Source organism: Scyliorhinus torazame, unplaced genomic scaffold (assembly GCF_047496885.1).
Source record: "Scyliorhinus torazame isolate Kashiwa2021f unplaced genomic scaffold, sScyTor2.1 scaffold_252, whole genome shotgun sequence".
Taxonomy (NCBI): Eukaryota; Metazoa; Chordata; class Chondrichthyes; order Carcharhiniformes; family Scyliorhinidae; genus Scyliorhinus; species Scyliorhinus torazame.
This window is the reverse complement of record NW_027307979.1, coordinates 104,676-124,373: the sequence shown is the minus strand read 5'-3', so window position 1 is coordinate 124,373 and position 19,698 is coordinate 104,676. Positions and strand designations below refer to the sequence as shown.

The window sequence follows — 19,698 nt, the reverse complement described above, 5'->3', positions numbered from 1 at the left end:
GAACTGTACCCCAGTGAGAATCAGTGTGTGTGGAACTGTAACCCAGTGAGAGTCAGTGTGTGTGGAACTGTATCCCAGTGAGAGTCAGTGTGTGTGGAACTGTGTCCCAGTGAGAGTCAGTGTGTGTGGAACTGTATCCCAGTGAGAGTCAGTGTGTGTGGAACTGTACCCCAGTGAGAGTCAGTGTATGTGGAACTGTAGCCCAGTGAGAGTCAGTGTGTGTGGAACTGTATCCCAGTGAGAGTCAGTGTGTGTGGAACTGTATCCCAGTGAGAGTCAGTGTGTGTTGAACTGTACCCCAGTGAGAATCAGTGTGTGTGGAACTGTAACCCAGTGAGAGTCAGTGTGTGTGGAACTGTATCCCAGTGAGAGTCAGTGTGTGTGGAACTGTGTCCCAGTGAGAGTTAGTGTGTGTGGAACTGTGTCCCAGTGAGAGTCAGTGTGTGTGGAACTGTATCCCAGTGAGAGTCAGTGTGTGTGGAACTGTATCCCAGTGAGAGTCAGTGTGTGTGGAACTGTAACCCAGTGAGAGTCAGTGTGGGTGGAACTGTATCCCAGTGAGAGTCAGTGTGTGTGGAACTGTATCTCAGTGAGAGTCAGTGTGTGTGGAACTGTACCCCAGTGAGAGTCAGTGTGTGTGGAACTGTATCCCAGTGAGAGTCAGTGTGTGTGGAACTGTATCTCAGTGAGAGTCAGTGTGTGTGGAACTGTATCCCAGTGAGACTCAGTGTGTGTGGAACAGTATCCCAGTGAGAGTCAGGGTCTGTGTGGAACTGTATCCCAGTGAGAGTCAGTGTGTGTGGAACTGTATCCCAGTGAGAGTCAGTGTGTGTGGAACTGTACCCCAGTGAGAGTCAGTGTGTGTGGAACTGTATCCCAGTGAGAGTCAGTGTGTGTGGAACTGTATCCCAGTGAGAGTCAGTGTGTGTGGAACTGTACCCCAGTGAGAGTCAGTGTGTGTGGAACTGTACCCCAGTGAGAGTCAGTGTGTGTGGAACTGTATCCCAGTGAGAGTCAGTGTGTGTGGAACTGTACCCCAGTGAGAGTCAGTGTGTGTGGAACTGTACCCCAGTGAGAGTCAGTGTGTGTGGAACTGTATCCCAGTGAGAGTCTGTGTGTGTGGAACTGTATCCCAGTGAGAGTCAGTGTGTGTGGAACTGTATCCCAGTGAGAGTCAGTGTGTGTGTGGAACTGTATCCCAGTGAGAGTCAGTGTGTGTGGAACTGTACCCCAGTGAGAGTCAGTGTGCGTGGAACTGTATCCCAGTGAGAGTCTGTGTGCGTGGGACTGTCCCCCAGTGAGAGTCAGTGTGTGTGGGACTGTATCCCAGTGAGAGTCAGTGTGTGTGGAACTGTATCCCAGTGAGAGTCAGTGTGTGTGGATCTGTACCCCAGTGAGAGTCAGTGTGTGGGGAACTGTACCCCAGTGAGAGTCAGTGTGTGTGGAACTGTACCCCAGTGAGAGTCAGTGTGTGGAACTGTATCCCAGTGAGGGTCAGTGTGTGTGGAACTGTATCCCAGTGAGAGTCAGTGTGTGTGGAAATGTATCCCAGTGAGAGTCAGTGTGTGTGGAACTGTATCCCAGTGAGAGTCAATTTGTGTGGAACTGTATCCCAGTGAGAGTCAGTGTGTGTGGAACTGTATCCCAGTGAGAGTCAGTGTGTGTGGAAATGTATCCCAGTGAGAGTCAGTGTGTGTGGAACTGTATCCCAGTGAGAGTCAGTGTGTGTGGAACTGTGTCCCAGTGAGAGTCAGTGTGTGTGGAACTGTATCCCAGTGAGAGTCAGTGTGTGTGGAACTGTATCCCAGTGAGAGTCAGTGTGTGTGTGGAACTGTATCCCAGTGAGAGTCCGTGTGCGTGGGACTGTCCCCCAGTGAGAGTCAGTGTGTGTGGGACTGTATCCCTGTGAGAGTCAGTGTGTGTGGAACTGTACACCAGTGAGAGTCTGTGTGTGTGGAACTGTATCCCAATGAGAGTCAGTGTGTGGGGAACTGTACCCCAGAGAGAGTCAGTGTGTGTGGAACTGTAACCCAGTGAGAGTCAGTGTGTGTGGGACTGTATCCCAGTGAGAGTCAGTGTGTGTGGAACTGTATCCCAGTGAGATTCAGTGTGTGTGGAACTGTAACCCAGTGAGAGTCAGTGTGTGTGGAACTGTATCCCAGTGAGAGTCAGTGTGTGTGTAACTGTATCCCAGTGAGGGTCAGTGTGTGTGGTACTGTATCCCAGTGAGAGTCAGTGTGTGTGGAACTGTACCCCAGTGAGAGTCAGTGTGTGTGGAACTGTATCCCAGTGAGAGTCAGTGTGTGTGGAACTGTACCCCAGTGAGAGCCCGTGTGTGGAACTGTACCCCAGTGAGAGTCAGTGTGTGTGGAACTGTATCCCAGTGAGAGTCAGTGTGTGTGGAACTGTACCCCAGTGAGAGTCAGTGTGTGTGGAACTGTACCCCAGTGAGAGTCAGTGTGTGTGGAACTGTACCCCAGTGAGAGCCCGTGTGTGGAACTGTACCCCAGTGAGAGTCAGTGTGTGTGGAACTGTATCCCAGTGAGAGTCAGTGTGTGTGGAACTGTACCCCAGTGAGAGTCAGTGTGTGTGGAACTGTACCCCAGTGAGAGTCAGTGTGTGTGGAACTGTACCCCAGTGAGAGTCAGTGTGTGTGGAACTGTACCCCAGTGAGAGCCCGTGTGTGGAACTGTACCCCAGTGAGAGTCAGTGTGTGTGGAACTGTACCCCAGTGAGAGTCAGTGTGTGTGGAACTGCATATCAGTGAGAGTCAGTGTATGTGGAACTGTACCCCAGTGAGGATCAGTGTGTGTGGAACTGTCCCCCAGTGAGAGTCAGTGTGTGTGGAACTGTACCCCAGTGAGAGTCAGGGTCTGTGTGGAACTGTATCCCAGTGAGAGTCAGTGTGTGTGGAACTGTACCCCAGAGAGTCAGGGTCTGTGTGGAACTGTATCCCAGTGAGAGTCAGTGTGTGTGGAACTGTACCCCAGTGAGAGTCAGTGTGTCTGGAACTGTACCCCAGTGAGAGTCAGTGTGTCTGGAACTGTACCCCAGTGAGAGTCAGTGTGTGTGGAACTGTACCCCAGTGAGAGTCAGTGTGTGTGGAACTGTACCCCAGAGAGTCAGGGTCTGTGTGGAACTGTATCCCAGAGAGTCAGTGTGTGTGGAACTGTACCCCAGAGAGTCAGGGTCTGTGTGGAACTGTATCCCAGTGAGAGTCAGTGTGTGTGGAACTGTACCCCAGTGAGAGTCAGTGTGTGTGGAACTGTATCCCAGTGAGAGTCAGTGTGTGTGGAACTGTACCCCAGTGAGAGTCAGTGTGTGTGGAACTGTATCCCAGTGAGAGGCAGTGTGTGTGGAACTGTATCCCAGTGAGAGTCAGTGTGTGTGGAACTGTATCCCAGTGAGAGTCAGTGTGTGTGGAACTGTATCCCAGGGAGAGTCAGTGTGTGTGGAACTGTACCCCAGTGAGAGTCAGTGTGTGTGGAAATGTACCCCAGTGAGAGTCAGTGTGTGTGGAACTGTATCCCAGGGAGAGTCAGTGTGTGTGGAACTGTATCCCAGTGAGAGTCAGTGTGTGTGGAACTGTAGCCCTGTGAGAGTCAGTGCGTGTGGAACTGTACCCCAGTGAGAGTCAGTGTGTGTGGAACTGTATCCCAGTGAGAGTCAGTGTGTGTGGAACTGTATCCCAGTGAGAGTCAGTGTGTGTGGAACTGTACCCCTGTGAGAGTCAGTGTGTGTGGAACTGTACAACAGTGAATGTCTGTGTGTGTGGAACTGTATCCCAGTGAGAGTCAGTGAGTGTGGAACTGTACCCCAGTGAGAGTCAGTGTGTGTGGAACTGTATCCCAGTGAGAGTCAGTGTGTGTGGAACTGTACCCCAGTGAGAGTCAGTGTGTGTGGAACTGTCCCCCAGTGAGAGGCAGTTTGTGTGGAACTGTATTCCAGTGAGAGTCAGTGTGTGTGGAACTGTACCCCACTGAGAGTCAGTGTGTGTGGAACTGTATCCCAGTGAGAGTCAGTGTGTGTGGAACTGTACCCCAGTGAGAGTCAGTGTATGTGGAACTGTAGCCCAGTGAGAGTCAGTGTGTGTGGAACTGTATCCCAGTGAGAGTCAGTGTGTGTGGAACTGTATCCCAGTGAGAGTCAGTGTGTGTTGAACTGTACCCCAGTGAGAATCAGTGTGTGTGGAACTGTAACCCAGTGAGAGTCAGTGTGTGTGGAACTGTATCCCAGTGAGAGTCAGTGTGTGTGGAACTGTGTCCCAGTGAGAGTTAGTGTGTGTGGAACTGTATCCCAGTGAGAGTCAGTGTGTGTGGAACTGTATCCCAGTGAGAGTCAGTGTGTGTGGAACTGTATCCCAGTGAGAGTCAGTGTGTGTGGAACTGTAACCCAGTGAGAGTCAGTGTGGGTGGAACTGTATCCCAGTGAGAGTCAGTGTGTGTGGAACTGTATCTCAGTGAGAGTCAGTGTGTGTGGAACTGTACCCCAGTGAGAGTCAGTGTGTGTGGAACTGTATCCCAGTGAGAGTCAGTGTGTGTGGAACTGTATCTCAGTGAGAGTCAGTGTGTGTGGAACTGTATCCCAGTGAGACTCAGTGTGTGTGGAACAGTATCCCAGTGAGAGTCAGGGTCTGTGTGGAACTGTATCCCAGTGAGAGTCAGTGTGTGTGGAACTGTATCCCAGTGAGAGTCAGTGTGTGTGGAACTGTACCCCAGTGAGAGTCAGTGTGTGTGGAACTGTATCCCAGTGAGAGTCAGTGTGTGTGGAACTGTATCCCAGTGAGAGTCAGTGTGTGTGGAACTGTACCCCAGTGAGAGTCAGTGTGTGTGGAACTGTACCCGAGTGAGAGTCAGTGTGTGTGGAACTGTATCCCAGTGAGAGTCAGTGTGTGTGGAACTGTACCCCAGTGAGAGTCAGTGTGTGTGGAACTGTACCCCAGTGAGAGTCAGTGTGTGTGGAACTGTATCCCAGTGAGAGTCTGTGTGTGTGGAACTGTATCCCAGTGAGAGTCAGTGTGTGTGGAACTGTATCCCAGTGAGAGTCAGTGTGTGTGTGGAACTGTATCCCAGTGAGAGTCAGTGTGTGTGGAACTGTACCCCAGTGAGAGTCAGTGTGCGTGGAACTGTATCCCAGTGAGAGTCTGTGTGCGTGGGACTGTCCCCCAGTGAGAGTCAGTGTGTGTGGGACTGTATCCCAGTGGGAGTCAGTGTGTGTGGAACTGTATCCCAGTGAGAGTCAGTGTGTGTGGATCTGTACCCCAGTGAGAGTCAGTGTGTGGGGAACTGTACCCCAGTGAGAGTCAGTGTGTGTGGAACTGTACCCCAGTGAGAGTCAGTGTGTGGAGCTGTATCCCAGTGAGGGTCAGTGTGTGTGGAACTGTATCCCAGTGAGAGTCAGTGTGTGTGGAAATGTATCCCAGTGAGAGTCAGTGTGTGTGGAACTGTATCCCAGTGAGAGTCAATTTGTGTGGAACTGTATCCCAGTGAGAGTCAGTGTGTGTGGAACTGTATCCCAGTGAGAGTCAGTGTGTGTGGAAATGTATCCCAGTGAGAGTCAGTGTGTGTGGAACTGTATCCCAGTGAGAGTCAGTGTGTGTGGAACTGTATCCCAGTGAGAGTCAGTGTGTGTGTGGAACTGTATCCCAGTGAGAGTCCGTGTGCGTGGGACTGTCCCCCAGTGAGAGTCAGTGTGTGTGGGACTGTATCCCTGTGAGAGTCAGTGTGTGTGGAACTGTACACCAGTGAGAGTCTGTGTGTGTGGAACTGTATCCCAATGAGAGTCAGTGTGTGGAGAACTGTACCCCAGAGAGAGTCAGTGTGTGTGGAACTGTAACCCAGTGAGAGTCAGTGTGTGTGGGACTGTATCCCAGTGAGAGTCAGTGTGTGTGGAACTGTATCCCAGTGAGATTCAGTGTGTGTGGAACTGTAACCCAGTGAGAGTCAGTGTGTGTGGAACTGTACCCCAGTGAGTCAGTGTGTGTGGAACTGTATCCCAGTGAGAGCCAGTGTGTGTGGAACTGTATCCCAGTGAGAGTCAGTGTGTGTGGAACTGTACCCCAGTGAGAGTCAGTGTGTGTGGAACTGTATCCCAGTGAGAGTCAGTGTGTGTGGAACTGTATCCCAGTGAGAGTCAGTGTGTGTGGAACTGTACCCCAGTGAGAGTCAGTGTGTGTGGAACTGTACCCCAGTGTGAGTCAGTGTGTGTGGAACTGTATCCCAGTGAGAGTCAGTGTGTGTGGAACTGTACCCCAGTGAGAGTCAGTGTGTGAGGAACTGTATCCCAGTGAGAGTCAGCGTGTGTGGAACTGTACCCCAGTGAGAGTCAGTGTGTGTGGAACTGTACCCCAGTGAGAGTCCGTGTGTGTGGAACCCGTATCCCAGTGAGAGTCAGTGTGTGTGGAACTGTATCTCAGTGAGAGTCAGTGTGTGTGGAACTGTATCCCAGTGAGAGTCAGTGTGTGTGGAACTGTATCCCAGTGAGAGTCAGTGTGTGTGTAACTGTATCCCAGTGAGGGTCAGTGTGTGTGGAACTGTATCCCAGTGAGAGTCAGTGTGTGTGGAACTGTACCCCAGTGAGAGTCAGTGTGTGTGGAACTGTATCCCAGTGAGAGTCAGTGTGTGTGGAACTGTACCCCAGTGAGAGCCCGTGTGTGGAACTGTACCCCAGTGAGAGTCAGTGTGTGTGGAACTGTATCCCAGTGAGAGTCAGTGTGTGTGGAACTGTACCCCAGTGAGAGTCAGTGTGTGTGGAACTGTACCCCAGTGAGAGTCAGTGTGTGTGGAACTGTACCCCAGTGAGAGCCCGTGTGTGGAACTGTACCCCAGTGAGAGTCAGTGTGTGTGGAACTGTATCCCAGTGAGAGTCAGTGTGTGTGGAACTGTACCCCAGTGAGAGTCAGTGTGTGTGGAACTGTACCCCAGTGAGAGTCAGTGTGTGTGGAACTGTACCCCAGTGAGAGTCAGTGTGTGTGGAACTGTACCCCAGTGAGAGCCCGTGTGTGGAACTGTACCCCAGTGAGAGTCAGTGTGTGTGGAACTGTACCCCAGTGAGAGTCAGTGTGTGTGGAACTGCATATCAGTGAGAGTCAGTGTATGTGGAACTGTACCCCAGTGAGGATCAGTGTGTGTGGAACTGTCCCCCAGTGAGAGTCAGTGTGTGTGGAACTGTACCCCAGTGAGAGTCAGTGTGTGTGGAACTGTACCCCAGTGAGAGTCAGTGTGTGTGGAACTGTATCCCAGTGAGAGTCAGTGTGTGTGGAACTGTACCCCAGTGAGAGTCAGTGTGTGTGGAACTGTATCCCAGTGAGAGTCAGTGTGTGTGGAACTGTATCCCAGTGAGAGTCAGTGTGTGTGGAACTGTATCCCAGTGAGAGTCAGTGTGTGTGGAACTGTATCCCAGTGAGAGTCAGTGTGTGTGTAACTGTATCCCAGTGAGAGTCAGTGTGTGTGGAACTGTACCCCAGTGAGAGTCAGTGTGTGTGGAACTGTATCCCAGTGAGAGTCAGTGTGTGTGGAACTGTATCCCAGTGAGAGTCAGTGTGTGTGGAACTGTACCCCAGTGAGAGTCAGTGTGTGTGGAACTGTACCCCAGTGAGAGTCAGTGTGTGTGGAACTGTATCCCAGTGAGAGTCAGTGTGTGTGGAACTGTATCCCAGTGAGAGTCAGTGTGTGTGGAACTGTTCCCCAGTGAGAATCATCATTAAACCGATACCAATTCACAGGGTTGATACTTACACATTTGGCTGTGCTGTGCGCAGTTCAGCGAGAGGTCAGCTGGATGAACTAGGTTATACCAGGACATCCCACAGAACTCCTGTCTCTGATACCCCAGCAGATACACAACACTGCAATGGAAAAGTATCTGCTTACTCCCAATCCTTGTGAACAGGAATATCACCACATTAAAAGATCCGCTGCAATGCTCCTGACTGATGCTAATTCCATAAGTAAATAATTAATCTTTATTGTCACAAGGAGGCTTACATTAACACTGCAATGAAGTTACTGTGTAAATCCCCTCGTCGCCACATTCTGCGCCTGTTCGGGTCACAGAGGGAGAATTCAGAATGGCCAATTCACCAACAGCACGTCTTTCGGGACTTGTGGGAGGAAACCGGAGCACCCGGAGGAAACCCACGCAGACACGGGGAGAACGTGCAGACTCCGCACAGACAGTGACCCAAGTCGGGGATCGAACCTGGGACCCTGGAGCAGTGAAGCAACAGTGCGAACCACCGTGCTGCCCGTGATTTCTAAATGGTTTCTAAATTCCCACCAACACAAACCCAGAGATCACCGCACTGACCCTCTTAAAATAGGCTTTAGAATAAAAATAGGGAGACACTGGAATATGAAGAAAAGTCTCAGGTCTGTACCCCCCCCCCCGCCAGTGACAACGGGAGCATGTCCCACCTCCGAAAGTCCCCCTTCATCTGCTCAACTAACCGGGTCAGATTTAATTTGTGTAACTGCTCCCATCCCCGTGCCACCTGAATACCCAGGTAGCAAAAACTCCCTCCCATCACTTTCAACGGCATAATAATAATAATCTTTATTATTGTTACATGCAGGCTTACATTAACACGCAATGAAGTTACTGTGAAAAGCCCCTAGTCGCCACATTCCGGCGCCTGTTTGGGTCACTGAGGGAGAATTCAGAATTCTCAACGGGTACGGGAATTGAACCCTCGCTGCTGGCCTTGTTCTGCATCACAAACCAGCTGTCTAGATAACTGAGCTAAACCAGCCCAATTTAGTGAAATGAAGTTGGTGGGGACAGTGTAGAGGGAGACTTACTCTGTATCTAACCCCGTGCTGTACCTGTCCTGGGAGTGTTTGATGGGGACAGTGTAGAGGGAGACTTACTCTGTATCTAACCCCATGCTGTCCCTGTCCTGGGAGTGTTTGATGGGGACAGTGTAGAGGGAGCTTTACTCTGTATCTAACCCAGTGCTGTACCTGTCCTGGATGTGTTTGATGGGGACAGTGTAGAGGGAGCTTTACTCTGTATCTAATCCCCGTGCTGTACCTGTCCTGGGAGTGTTTGATGGGGACAGTGTAGAGGGAGCTTGACTCTGTATCTAACCCTGTGCTGTCCCTGTCCTGGGAGTGATTGATGGGGACTGTGTAGAGGGAGGTTTACTCTGTATCTAACCCCGTGCTGTACCTGTCGTAGGAGTGTTTGATGGGGACAGTGTAGAGAAAGACTTACTCTGTATCTAACCCCATGCTGTCCCTGTCCTGGTAGTGTTTTAATGGGGACAGTGTAGAGGGAGCTTTACTCTGTATCTAACCCAGTGCTGTACCTGTCCTGGATGTGTCTGATGGGGACAGTGTAGAGGGAGCTTTACTCTGTATCTATCCCCGTGCTGTACCTGTCCTGGGAGTGTTTCATGGGGACAGTGTAGAGGGAGCTTTACTCTGTACCTAACCCCGTGCTGTATCTGTCCAGGGTGTGTTTGATGGGGACAGTGTAGCGGGAGGTTTACTCTGTATCTAACCCTGTGCTGTACCTGTCCTGCGAGTGTTTGATGGGAACAGTGCAGAGGGAGCTTTACTCTGTATCTAACCCCGTGCTGTACCTGTCCTGGGAATGTTCGATGGGGACAGTGTAGAGGGAGCTTTACTCTGTATCTATCCCCGTACTGTACCTGTCCTGGGAGTGTTTGATGGGGACAGTGTAGAGGGAGCTTTACTCTGTATCTAACCCTGTGCTGTACCTGTCCTGCGAGTGTTTGCTGGGAACAGTGCAGAGGGAGCTTTACTCTGTATCTAACCCCGTGCTGTACCTGTCCTGGGAATGTTTGATGGGGACAGTGTAGAGGGAGCTTTACTCTGTATCTATCCCCGTATTGTACCTGTCCTGGGAGTGTTTGATGGGGACAGTGTAGAGGGAGCTTTACTCTGTATCTAACCCCATGCTGTACCTGTCCTGGGAGTGTTTGATGGGGACAGTGTAGAGGGAGCTTTACTCTGTATCTAACCCCGTGCTGTACCTGTCCTGGGAGTGTTTGACGGGGGCAGTGTAGTGGGAAGTTTACTCTGTAACTAACCCCGTGCTGTACCTGTCGTGGGAGTGTTTGATGGGGACAGTGTAAAGGGAGACTTACTCTGTATCTAACCCCATGCTGTCCCTGTCCTAGGAGTGTTTGATGGGGACAGTGTAGCGGGAGCTTTACTCTGTATCTAACCCAGTGCTGTACCTGTCCTGGATGTGTCTGATGGGAACAGTGTAGAGGGAGCTTTACTCTGTATCTAACCCCGTGCTGTACCTGTCCTGGGAGTGTTTGATGGGGACAGTGTAGAGGGAGCTTTACTCTGTATCTAACCCCATGCTGTCCCTGTCCTGGGAGTGTTTGATGGGAACAGTGCAGAGGGAGCTTTACTCTGTATCTAATCCCCGTGCTGTACCTGTCCTGGGAGTGATTGATGGGGACAGTGTAGAGGGAGCTTGACTCTGTATCTAACCCTGTGCTGTCCCTGTCCTGGGAGTGATTGATGGGGACTGTGTAGAGGGAGGTTTACTCTGTATCTAACCCCATGCTGTACCTGTCCTGTGAGTGTTTGATGGGGACAATGTAGATGGAGCTTTACTCTGTATCTAATCCCCGTGCTGTACCTGTCCTGGGAGTGTTTGATGGGGACAGTGTAGAGGGAGCTTGACTCTGTATCAATCCCCGTACTTTACCTGTCCTGGGAGTGTTTGATGGGGACAGTGTAGAGGGAGCTTTACTCTGTATCTAACCCCATGCTGTACCTGTCCTGTGAGTGTTTGATGGGGACAATGTAGATGGAGCTTTACTCTATCTAACCCCGTGCTGTATCTGTCCAGGGTGTGTTTGATGGGGACAGTGTAGAGGGAGCTTTACTCTGTATCTGACCCAGTGCTGTACCTGTCCTGGATGTGTCTGATGGGGACAGAATAGAGGGAGCTTTACTCTGAATCTAACCCTGTGCTGTACCTGTCCTGCGAGTGTTTGATGGGAACAGTGCAGAGGGAGCTTTACTCTGTATCTAACCCCGTGCTGTACCTGTCCTGGGAATGTTTGATGGGGACAGTGTAGAGGGAGCTTTACTCTGTATCTATCCCCGTACTGTACCTGTCCTGGGAGTGTTTGATGGGGACAGTGGAGAGGGAGCTTTACTCTGTATCCAGCCCTGTGCTGTACCTGTCCTGGGAGTGTTTGATGGGGACAGTGTAGAGGGAGCTTTACTCTGTATCTAACCCAGTGCTGTACCTGTCCTGGGAATGTTTGATGGGGACAGTGTAGAGGGAGCTTTACTCTGTATCTATCCCCGTATTGTACCTGTCCTGGGAGTGTTTGATGGGGACAGTGTAGAGGGAGCTTTACTCTGTATCTAACCCCATGCTGTACCTGTCCTGGGAGTGTTTGATGGGGACAGTGTAGAGGGAGCTTTACTCTGTATCTAACCCCGTGCTGTACCTGTCCTGGGAGTGTTTGACGGGGGCAGTGTAGTGGGAAGTTTACTCTGTAACTAACCCCGTGCTGTACCTGTCGTGGGAGTGTTTGATGGGGACAGTGTAAAGGGAGACTTACTCTGTATCTAACCCCATGCTGTCCCTGTCCTAGGAGTGTTTGATGGGGACAGTGTAGCGGGAGCTTTACTCTGTATCTAACCCAGTGCTGTACCTGTCCTGGATGTGTCTGATGGGAACAGTGTAGAGGGAGCTTTACTCTGTATCTAACCCCGTGCTGTACCTGTCCTGGGAGTGTTTGATGGGGACAGTGTAGAGGGAGCTTTACTCTGTATCTAACCCCATGCTGTCCCTGTCCTGGGAGTGTTTGATGGGAACAGTGCAGAGGGAGCTTTACTCTGTATCTAATCCCCGTGCTGTACCTGTCCTGGGAGTGATTGATGGGGACAGTGTAGAGGGAGCTTGACTCTGTATCTAACCCTGTGCTGTCCCTGTCCTGGGAGTGATTGATGGGGACTGTGTAGAGGGAGGTTTACTCTGTATCTAACCCCATGCTGTACCTGTCCTGTGAGTGTTTGATGGGGACAATGTAGATGGAGCTTTACTCTGTATCTAATCCCCGTGCTGTACCTGTCCTGGGAGTGTTTGATGGGGACAGTGTAGAGGGAGCTTGACTCTGTATCAATCCCCGTACTTTACCTGTCCTGGGAGTGTTTGATGGGGACAGTGTAGAGGGAGCTTTACTCTGTATCTAACCCCATGCTGTACCTGTCCTGTGAGTGTTTGATGGGGACAATGTAGATGGAGCTTTACTCTATCTAACCCCGTGCTGTATCTGTCCAGGGTGTGTTTGATGGGGACAGTGTAGAGGGAGCTTTACTCTGTATCTGACCCAGTGCTGTACCTGTCCTGGATGTGTCTGATGGGGACAGAATAGAGGGAGCTTTACTCTGAATCTAACCCTGTGCTGTACCTGTCCTGCGAGTGTTTGATGGGAACAGTGCAGAGGGAGCTTTACTCTGTATCTAACCCCGTGCTGTACCTGTCCTGGGAATGTTTGATGGGGACAGTGTAGAGGGAGCTTTACTCTGTATCTATCCCCGTACTGTACCTGTCCTGGGAGTGTTTGATGGGGACAGTGGAGAGGGAGCTTTACTCTGTATCCAGCCCTGTGCTGTACCTGTCCTGGGAGTGTTTGATGGGGACAGTGTAGAGGGAGCTTTACTCTGTATCTAACCCAGTGCTGTACCTGTCCTGGATGTGTCTGATGGGGACAGTGTAGAGGGAGCTTTACTCTGTATCTAACCCCGTGCTGCACCTGTCCTGGGAGTGTTTGATGGGGACAGAATAGAGGGAGCTTTACTCTGTATCTAACTCCGTGCTGTACCTGTCCTGCGAGTGTTTGATGGGAACAGTGTAGAGGGAGCTTTACTCTGTATCTAACCCCGTGCTGTACCTGTCCTGGGAGTGTTTGATGGGGACAGTGTAGAGGGAGCTTTACTCTGTATCTAACCCCGTGCTTACCTGTCCTGGGAATGTTTGATGGGGACAGTGTAGAGGGAGCTTTACTCTGTATCTAACCCCGTGCTGTACCTGTCCTGGGAGTGTTTCATGGGGACAGTGTAGAGGGAGCTTTACTCTGTATCAAACCCCGTGCTGTACCTGTCCTGGGAGTGTTTGATGGGGACAGTGTAGAGGGAGCTTTACTCTGTATCAAACCCCGTGCTGTACCTGTCCTGGGAGTGATTGATGGGGACTGTGTAGAGGGAGGTTTACTCTGTATCTAACCCCATGCTGTACCTGTCCTGTGAGTGTTTGATGGGGACAATGTAGATGGAGCTTTACTCTGTATCTAATCCCCGTGCTGTACCTGTCCTGGGAGTGTTTGATGGGGACAGTGTAGAGGGAGCTTGACTCTGTATCAATCCCCGTACTTTCCCTGTCCTGGGAGTGTTTGATGGGGACAGTGTAGAGGGAGCTTTACTCTGTATCTAACCCCATGCTGTACCTGTCCTGTGAGTGTTTGATGGGGACAATGTAGATGGAGCTTTACTCTATCTAACCCCGTGCTGTATCTGTCCAGGGTGTGTTTGATGGGGACAGTGTAGAGGGAGCTTTACTCTGTATCTGACCCAGTGCTGTACCTGTCCTGGATGTGTCTGATGGGGACAGAATAGAGGGAGCTTTACTCTGAATCTAACCCTGTGCTGTACCTGTCCTGCGAGTGTTTGATGGGAACAGTGCAGAGGGAGCTTTACTCTGTATCTAACCCCGTGCTGTACCTGTCCTGGGAATGTTTGATGGGGACAGTGTAGAGGGAGCTTTACTCTGTATCTATCCCCGTACTGTACCTGTCCTGGGAGTGTTTGATGGGGACAGTGGAGAGGGAGCTTTACTCTGTATCCAGCCCTGTGCTGTACCTGTCCTGGGAGTGTTTGATGGGGACAGTGTAGAGGGAGCTTTACTCTGTATCTAACCCAGTGCTGTACCTGTCCTGGGAATGTTTGATGGGGACAGTGTAGAGGGAGCTTTACTCTGTATCTATCCCCGTATTGTACCTGTCCTGGGAGTGTTTGATGGGGACAGTGTAGAGGGAGCTTTACTCTGTATCTAACCCCATGCTGTACCTGTCCTGGGAGTGTTTGATGGGGACAGTGTAGAGGGAGCTTTACTCTGTATCTAACCCCGTGCTGTACCTGTCCTGGGAGTGTTTGACGGGGGCAGTGTAGTGGGAAGTTTACTCTGTAACTAACCCCGTGCTGTACCTGTCGTGGGAGTGTTTGATGGGGACAGTGTAAAGGGAGACTTACTCTGTATCTAACCCCATGCTGTCCCTGTCCTAGGAGTGTTTGATGGGGACAGTGTAGCGGGAGCTTTACTCTGTATCTAACCCAGTGCTGTACCTGTCCTGGATGTGTCTGATGGGAACAGTGTAGAGGGAGCTTTACTCTGTATCTAACCCCGTGCTGTACCTGTCCTGGGAGTGTTTGATGGGGACAGTGTAGAGGGAGCTTTACTCTGTATCTAACCCCATGCTGTCCCTGTCCTGGGAGTGTTTGATGGGAACAGTGCAGAGGGAGCTTTACTCTGTATCTAATCCCCGTGCTGTACCTGTCCTGGGAGTGATTGATGGGGACAGTGTAGAGGGAGCTTGACTCTGTATCTAACCCTGTGCTGTCCCTGTCCTGGGAGTGATTGATGGGGACTGTGTAGAGGGAGGTTTACTCTGTATCTAACCCCATGCTGTACCTGTCCTGTGAGTGTTTGATGGGGACAATGTAGATGGAGCTTTACTCTGTATCTAATCCCCGTGCTGTACCTGTCCTGGGAGTGTTTGATGGGGACAGTGTAGAGGGAGCTTGACTCTGTATCAATCCCCGTACTTTACCTGTCCTGGGAGTGTTTGATGGGGACAGTGTAGAGGGAGCTTTACTCTGTATCTAACCCCATGCTGTACCTGTCCTGTGAGTGTTTGATGGGGACAATGTAGATGGAGCTTTACTCTATCTAACCCCGTGCTGTATCTGTCCAGGGTGTGTTTGATGGGGACAGTGTAGAGGGAGCTTTACTCTGTATCTGACCCAGTGCTGTACCTGTCCTGGATGTGTCTGATGGGGACAGAATAGAGGGAGCTTTACTCTGAATCTAACCCTGTGCTGTACCTGTCCTGCGAGTGTTTGATGGGAACAGTGCAGAGGGAGCTTTACTCTGTATCTAACCCCGTGCTGTACCTGTCCTGGGAATGTTTGATGGGGACAGTGTAGAGGGAGCTTTACTCTGTATCTATCCCCGTACTGTACCTGTCCTGGGAGTGTTTGATGGGGACAGTGGAGAGGGAGCTTTACTCTGTATCCAGCCCTGTGCTGTACCTGTCCTGGGAGTGTTTGATGGGGACAGTGTAGAGGGAGCTTTACTCTGTATCTAACCCAGTGCTGTACCTGTCCTGGATGTGTCTGATGGGGACAGTGTAGAGGGAGCTTTACTCTGTATCTAACCCCGTGCTGCACCTGTCCTGGGAGTGTTTGATGGGGACAGAATAGAGGGAGCTTTACTCTGTATCTAACTCCGTGCTGTACCTGTCCTGCGAGTGTTTGATGGGAACAGTGTAGAGGGAGCTTTACTCTGTATCTAACCCCGTGCTGTACCTGTCCTGGGAGTGTTTGATGGGGACAGTGTAGAGGGAGCTTTACTCTGTATCTAACCCCGTGCTGTACCTGTCCTGGGAATGTTTGATGGGGACAGTGTAGAGGGAGCTTTACTCTGTATCTAACCCCGTGCTGTACCTGTCCTGGGAGTGTTTCATGGGGACAGTGTAGAGGGAGCTTTACTCTGTATCAAACCCCGTGCTGTACCTGTCCTGGGAGTGTTTGATGGGGACAGTGTAGAGGGAGCTTTACTCTGTATCAAACCCCGTGCTGTACCTGTCCTGGGAGTGTTTGATGGGGACAGTGTAGAGGGAGCTTTACTCTGTATCTAACCCCGTTCTGTACCTGTCCTGGGAGTGTTTGATGGGGACAGTGTAGAGGGAGCTTTACTCTGTATCTAACCCCGTGCTGTACCTGTCCTGGGAGTGTTTGATGGGGACAGTGTAGAGGGAGCTTTACTCTGTATCTAACCCCGTTCTGTACCTGTCCTGGGAGTGTTTGATGGGGACAGTGTAGAGGGAGCTTTACTCTGTAACTAACCCCGTTCTGTACCTGTCCTGGGAGTGTTTGATGGGGACAGTGTAGAGGGAGCTTTACTCTGTATCTAACCCCGTGCTGTACCTGTCCTGGGAGTGTTTGATGGGGACAGTGTAGAGGGAGCTTTACTCTGTATCTAACCCCGTTCTGTACCTGTCCTGGGAGTGTTTGATGGGGTCAGTGTAGATGGAGCTTTACTCTGTATCTAACCCCGTGCTGTATCGTTCCTGCCTGGTGTGCTCATGACTATGAAAATGTTTAATTGATAGTTCCCGCCGCCGCAGGATATCCGTACCTGTCAGAGACACTGGTGATCTTGAGGTCAGCAGTCTGCTGACTCTGGAACCGATTGACGCACGGACTGAATTCAGTTCCTCGAGAAGCCCAGAGGACAGGAGTGCACAGCGCGGTGAAGATTAGTTGTGGAGTGCGGAGTGCGCTGGCCTGAGTGGACACAAAGCGGCCCCTCACCAGCACCATCCGCTGGTCGCCACCCTGCAATCTCATCGCCTTGGAGCAGTGCATCTGGCAGAGGAAGGTGCATTCTGGAAAAGACCAGCTGGAGATGGTTAAAGATGCCAAAGTACCGGAGAAAACATTGAGAGTGTCCCAGGGCCCCTGCTCAGATAGCCAATGACCTCATTGAGAATTAACGCACAGCGAGAGGCCCTACGGTCCATCATAGAGACAAGACCCCCTATGGGGAATCAGGAGGGAGAAATAATTCACCAATTGCCAAGCAGAATCCATCCCATTGGAATTCTCCATTCCCTCACCAGGGGGGAGTATTGGAATTCTCCATTCCCTCACCAGGGGGGAGTATTGGAATTCTCCATTCCCTCACCAGGGGGGAGTATTGGAATTCTCCATTCCCTCACCAGGGGGGAGTATTGGAATTCTCCATTCCCTCACCAGGGGGGAGTATTGGAAATCTCCATTCCCTCACCAGGGGGGAGTATTGGAATTCTCCATTCCCTCACCAGGGGGGAGTATTGGAATTCCCCATTCCCTCGCCATAGGGGAGTATTGGAATTCCCTATTCCCTCGCCATGGGGGAGTATTGGAATTCTCCATTCCCTCAACAGGGGGGAGTATTGGAATTCTCCATTCCCTCGCCAGGGGGGAGTATTGGAATTCCCCATTCCCTCGCCATGGGGGAGTATTGGAATTCTCCATTCCCTCACCAGGGGGGAGTATTGGAATTCCCCATTCCCTCACCAGGGGGGAGTATTGGAATTCTTCATTCCCTCACCAAGGGGGGAGTATTGGAATTCTCCATTCCCTCGCCATGGGGGAGTATTGGAATTGTCCATTCCCTCGCCATGGGGGAGTATTGGAAATCTCCATTCCCTCGCCAGGGGGGAGTATTGGAATTCTCTATTCCCTCACCAGGGGGGAGTATTGGAATTCTCCATTCCCTCGCCATGGGGGAGTATTGGAATTCTCCATTCCCTCACCAGGGGGAGTATTGGAATTCTCCATTCCCTCGCCAGGGGGGAGTATTGGAATTCTCCATTCCCTCGCCAGGGGGGGAGTATTGGAATTCTCCATTCCCTCGCCAGGGGGGAGTATTGGAATTCTCCATTCCCTCGCCAGGGGGGAGTATTGGAATTCTCCATTCCCTCGCCAGGGGGGAGTATTGGAATTCCCCATTCCTTCGCCATGGGGAGTATTGGAATTGCCCATTCCCTCACCATGGGGGTGTATGGGAATTCCCCATTCCCTCACCATGGGGGAGTATTGGAATTCCCCATTCCCTCGCCATGGGCAAGTATTGGAATTCCCCATTCCCTCGCCATGGGGGTGTATTGGAATTCCCCATTCCCTCGCCATGGGCGAGTATTGGAATTCCCCATTCCCTCGCCATAGGGGTGTATTGGAATTCCCCATTCCCTCGCCATGGGGGAGTATTGGAATTGCCCATTCCCTCACCATGCTTTGGGGGTGGCGGGCGTGTTGATTTGCCCTGACTGTTACCTGAGTTTGGTGCAGTTGCTGATTCAAGCGTTTCACGAACAATTTTCTGATCCTCTGGAGAAATCATCTGATAAAAGCTGTCTCCCTGAGACACCAACTCCACCTGGTGGGGGGGGAAGACACCAAAATGAGTGGCCATGCTCACCCGCCTCATCAACCTCAACCAATCCCAGCCTTGTATTCAACATGGCATCAATCTCACAGGAACAGGAGGCCATTCAGGTTCTTGAGCCTATCCCATCTGATGGCAGCTACCAGGCAACCTTTGGGTGTGAAATATTGAACTTTTTTCCTTTTAGTGGGTGTGCATGTTGCTGACCAGGCCAACGTTTCACGCTCATCCCTCACTGCCCTTGAGAAGCTGATCAGGAGCTGCCTTGCTGATCGCGGCAGGCCGAGTGGTGTAGGTACAGCCACAGTGCAGTTAGTGAGGGCAAGGTAGAATACAGACTGTGAATAGTAACTCTCACCATCGAGAGGCCCAGGAAATCCCGAACGTTGTCCGACAGGTGAATCAGATTCCCGCTGGTTGTCATGGTAACGAGGAAGCCCGGAACTGCTTGCAGGAACTCCAGACCACCAGGAGGGGGCGGTGGGGGCTCCAGGTCTACCACTGGGTCAGAAGGATGGAGAAAATACAGTCAATGGTGACAGGAGCGGCAAACAATGACCCCCCCCCCCCCCCCAAACCACACACTGACCCCACACTGACCCCCAATCCACACACTGACCCCACACTGACCCCCAATACACACGCTGACCTCAATCCCCACACTGACCCCCAATCCACACACTGACCCCACACTGACCCCCAATACACACGCTGACCTCAATCCCCACACTGACTCCCAATCCACACACTGACCCCACACTGACCCCACACTGGCCCCCAATACACACGCTGACCTCAATCCCCACACTGACCCCACACTGACCCCCAATCCACACACTGACCCCACACTGACCCCACACTGACCCCCAATACACACGCTGACCTCAATCCCCACACTGACCCCCAATCCACACACTGACCCCACACTGACCCCCAATACACACGCTGACCTCAATCCCCACACTGACCCCACACTGACCCCCAATCCACACACTGACCCCACACTGGCCCCCAATACACACGCTGACCTCAATCCCCACACTGACCCCACACTGACCCCCAATCCACACACTGACCCCACACTGACCCCACACTGACCCCCAATACACACGCTGACCTCAATCCCCACACTGACCCCCAATCCACACACTGACCCCACACTGACCCCCAATACACACGCTGACCTTAATCCCCACACTGACCCCACACTGACCCCCAATCCCCACACTGACCCCACATTGACCCCCAATCCCCAAACTGACCCCACACTGACCCCCAATCCCCACACTGACCCCCAATCCCCACACTGACCCCACACTGACCCCCAATCCCCACACTGACCCCACACTGACCCCCAATCCCCACACTGACCCCACACCGACCCCCAATCCCCACACTGACCCCCCAATCCCCACACTGACCCCCAATCCCCACACTGACCCCACACTGACCCCCAATCCCCACACTGACCCCACACTGACCCCTAAT

General features: G+C 51.8%; 1 protein-coding gene across 1 annotated transcript in view; it reads right to left on the bottom strand.

The window, feature by feature from the left end:
- Positions 1 to 18,684, bottom strand: part of LOC140406112 (neuronal PAS domain-containing protein 4-like) — a 50,666-nt gene extending 31,982 nt beyond the window's left edge. Inside the window, exons 1-4 of the mRNA XM_072494266.1 lie at positions 18,569 to 18,684; positions 18,099 to 18,201; positions 16,417 to 16,666; positions 7,737 to 7,846 (exon numbers count right to left, since the gene is read on the bottom strand). Coding sequence (XP_072350367.1) covers positions 7,737 to 7,846; positions 16,417 to 16,666; positions 18,099 to 18,201; positions 18,569 to 18,634 — 529 coding nt within the window. The 5' untranslated portion in view covers positions 18,635 to 18,684. The remainder of the gene's footprint in view (positions 1 to 7,736; positions 7,847 to 16,416; positions 16,667 to 18,098; positions 18,202 to 18,568) is intronic.
- Between the last annotated feature and the right edge of the window lie 1,014 nt (positions 18,685 to 19,698).